The sequence below is a fragment of the Nicotiana attenuata genome, unplaced genomic scaffold (genome assembly GCF_001879085.1).
Source record: "Nicotiana attenuata strain UT unplaced genomic scaffold, NIATTr2, whole genome shotgun sequence".
In the NCBI taxonomy this organism is placed as follows: Eukaryota; Viridiplantae; Streptophyta; class Magnoliopsida; order Solanales; family Solanaceae; genus Nicotiana; species Nicotiana attenuata.
The window spans coordinates 36,601-40,359 of record NW_017676292.1 but is presented as its reverse complement, the minus strand read 5'-3'; the positions used below and the strand labels follow the sequence as shown (position 1 = coordinate 40,359).

Below are 3,759 nucleotides of genomic sequence, written 5' to 3'. Positions count from 1 at the left end.
ACCCGCGTCTTTTTATGAATAAAATTATGTTTCCTCATATTTATATTGTAGTTGCAATTTATTTTTGAATCACGAAAATTTATTGTCTACAAATTGGCACGCTCGGTGGGACCAGTTCTGCCCTTCATCTCTTCCTCCTGCAAATCGAAACTACAGGCTTCAAAATTTTCTATTGTGATGATCGGGTACTTCAAGTCTTGTCTTCAAGTTTCGCCAAGGCTACACCCCGACTAACCTTGACGTAGGGGGCACTTGTAGATATCGAAATCTTAATGGATCGAGTTAAATCCTAAATTCAAGATACTAAAAGACCTCTTGAAATTCTAGGAGTCTGTCAGTGTTGCTTAGAGACTACTCTACCAAAATCCTAGGTCACTCTTATAAAAAGGGTTACATAATCCTTTAAAAAAGATCTCAAAAATGGAGATCATCTCAAAAATCCCATAAACTCACAGGATATTCACAAAAAGATCAAGAAGTGGCCGGATAATTCTTGATAATCAAATACTTCAAGAAGATCCACAACATACTTCATGGATATCAAATAAATCCATGAAAGCCCGCACCATCCTACGTTCGAGAAATACGCTGTTCTAGCCCTCGAATCACAGAGATGACCAGGAGAGAAGAATCAAGGGGATAAATAGAATTGTACCCGCGTCTTTTTATGAATAAAATTATGTTTCCTTATATTTATATTGTGGTTGCAATTTATTTTTGAATCACGAAAATTTATTGTCTACGGTCTCCAAAGAGGTTTCACACCATTTTATTATTAAATGATAGAATGAATCCTGACCGCTCATTCAATTTAAAGAAGATCAAATCTGAAGCATCCAAATCAAGCACAAATGTAACACCTGACAAGCAAAGGTTTGCAAGTCTAGAATGTTCTTCCTACGTGTGAAGTGTGTGAGAGAAAATGCGTAAATACTAAATTCTTTGCATTCTACAGATTATTCTTTTTTAGTTATACATAGAGGAATAGTAGTAGGCCACCTGTACTTAGGCTAACAGAATTTTATTCCTTTTGTTTGTATAAATGTTTGTACAGAGATTGAACAAAACACACAGAAAATTTCCCAAAACGTCTCTCATTCTCTGATATGGTATCAGAGCTTTAAGGTCTAGATCCTATTACTTCTTCTTCAAGTTTCTCAAGTTCCCTTCAATGGCTGTCACTGATGAATCAGAAACAGTTTTGGAGGCTGCTTCTCCATCCTCCATTCAATCTCTTCAACCCACACTCACAAATGATAGCTCCCATCCATTTTACCTTCACCCCTCTGATTCACCTGGGATGATCCTTGTCAACTCCATCTTTGATGGAAAGAGTTATGGAGGTTGGCGTAGGGCAGTCCTCATAGCCCTGTCAGCCAAAAATAAGCTGGAATTTATAGATGGCACAATCAGTGAACTAGCCCCTGTTTCACCCTCTTTCAAGGCATGGAATCGTTGCAATGATATGGTAATATCATGGTTTCTCAATTCTCTTTCAACGGAAATTGCTGAGAGTGTCCTTTATTCCAAAACTGCTAAAGAGATCTGGGAAGAGCTGGAAGATAGGTTTGGACAAAGCAATGGAGCTTTGCTTTACCAGCTGCAAAAGGAGCTCAGTGATTTAGTTCAAGGAACTTCAGATGTAGCAGGATACTATACTAAGTTCAAAAAAATCTCAGATGAGTTGGACAACATTGATACCTGTGTTCGTTGTAGTTGTGACTGCTCTTATGGAGGCAAGAGTAGATCTCTAAAGTCTCAGCAAAATGGAAGGCTTATTCAGTTCCTTCAGGCTTATTCAGTTCCTGATGGGACTGAATGAAGCCTACTCAGGTGTGAAGAGCATCTTTATGGCATCACCTCTTCCAAGCATTAACCATGCATATTCACTGCTAATCCAAGAAGAGAAGCATAGGGAAATTCATGTAACTCAACACCCTCTTGATTCTGCTTTTCTGGCTGCAAAGTAACAGTATGGAGGTCAGAAGTATGCTCAAACAGATAAGAGGGGAATCTATGAGGGAAAGAGAAACAATCTAGTCTGCTCCTACTGTAAGAAACCCGGGCACTTAGTTGAGAAGTGCTACAGGATCATTGGTTTTCCTGCAGACTTCAAATTCACTAAGAACAAGAAGTTTCAAGGTGGTGCACAAGGATATGCAACAGTCACACAAGAGGTGAACTCAGATCAACCAGTTTGCAGTTTAGAAAAGGGATTCACACAGGAGCAATACAACAATTTGGTTCAACTTCTTCAACAGACCAAATTTACACCACAAGGAGAGATCAATTCAGAGGTCAATGTGACTGCAAACTGTGCTGGTATACCCAGACATTCACTTTCAAAAATCTCTAAGTCTGTTATTTGGATTTTAGACTCAGGAGCTTCTGAGCATATGACTTGTGATTTTAACCTTTTGTTCAATGTTAGAGCCTTAATCAAGCCAGTCTTTGTCAATCTACCTAATTCACAAAGAGTTAGAGTCACTCAAGCTGGGAGTGTTCAAATACTCCCTGATCTCATTCTAATTAATGTCCTTTTTGTTTCAGTTTTTAAGTATAGTTTATTATCAGTCACAAGCTTTGTAAACATGTCAATTGCCTACTCACTTTCCACTCTTTTGGTGCAATTTTGCAGGCCCCTTCAATGAAGAGGCCAGTGGTTCTTTGTAAAGAGAAACAAGGGATTTTTCTACTCCACACAGTCAAGTCTAGTATCAAAATTTTCAATTCAAAGAAGGACCATTGTCCATTTCTTCTAAGTGTAATAGGACCAGTATTCAGTCCTTAGTTTCAGTTTCATGTAGTTCTGCTTTTTTCAATGATGTATGCCTATGGCACCTGAGGTTAGGGCATTTGCCTTATTCTAATATGAAGAAAATTTCCTCTATTTCTTGTTCTTCTTCATCTGATTCATTTAAGCATTGTGAAATTTGTGCTAAGGCAAGGTAGGTTAAGTTACCTTTCCAATCTAGTACCATCTCTTCAAAGGGGATTTTTGATCTAATTCACATAGACACTTGGGGACCCTACAAAGATCCTACTCATGACGGTTTCAAATACTTCCTTACCATTGTTGATGACTTTAGTAGATCAACTTGGACTTACCTTCTCAGTACTAAATCCAATGCCTTTAGCATTTTGAAACAATTTCTTGCTTTAGTGGAAAGACAATTTGAAAGGGAAGTTAAGATCATAAGATCAGACAATGCATGGGAACTGGGAAGTAGCCTAGATACTTCAGTTTTTCTTTCTTCTCAAGGTATCATACATCAAACTACTTGTGTGTATACCCCGCAACAAAATGGCATAGTAGAGAGAAAACACAAGCATCTTTTGGAAACATGCAGAGCTCTTTTATTTCAGTCTAAACTTCCTATTTCTTTTTGGGGAGAGTGTCTTCTAACTGCTACCTACCTCATCAATCGTTTTCCTTCTAAGGTTCTCAAGTTGAAATCTCCTTATGAAATCTTGTTTGGAGTACCACCTTCTTATCACACACTCAGAAGTTTTGGGTGCCTAGCTTATGCATGTACCCTATCCCCACATAGAACAAAGCTTGATCCAAGGTCTGTGGCTTGTGTGTTCATAGGATACCCTATGGAAAATAAGGGATACAAACTCCTGAATTTACAGACTATGAAGATTTTCATTTCTAGAGATGTGAAGTTCCATGAAACTGTTTTTCCTTCTCTTATACCAAGGGACTCAACCTATATTTCCTATTCACCATCACAAACCCCTGATTCGCCACAGTCC

General features: G+C 38.3%; 1 protein-coding gene across 1 annotated transcript; it reads left to right on the top strand.

The window, feature by feature from the left end:
- The first annotated feature begins 787 nt into the window (after positions 1-787).
- Positions 788-1,822, top strand: LOC109220913. Its single transcript, XM_019385383.1, has 2 exons — positions 788-873; positions 1,117-1,822. The coding sequence occupies exons 1-2, from the start codon at positions 788-790 to the stop codon at positions 1,820-1,822; spliced, it is 792 nt and encodes a 263-aa protein (XP_019240928.1).
- The last annotated feature ends 1,937 nt before the right edge of the window (positions 1,823-3,759 follow it).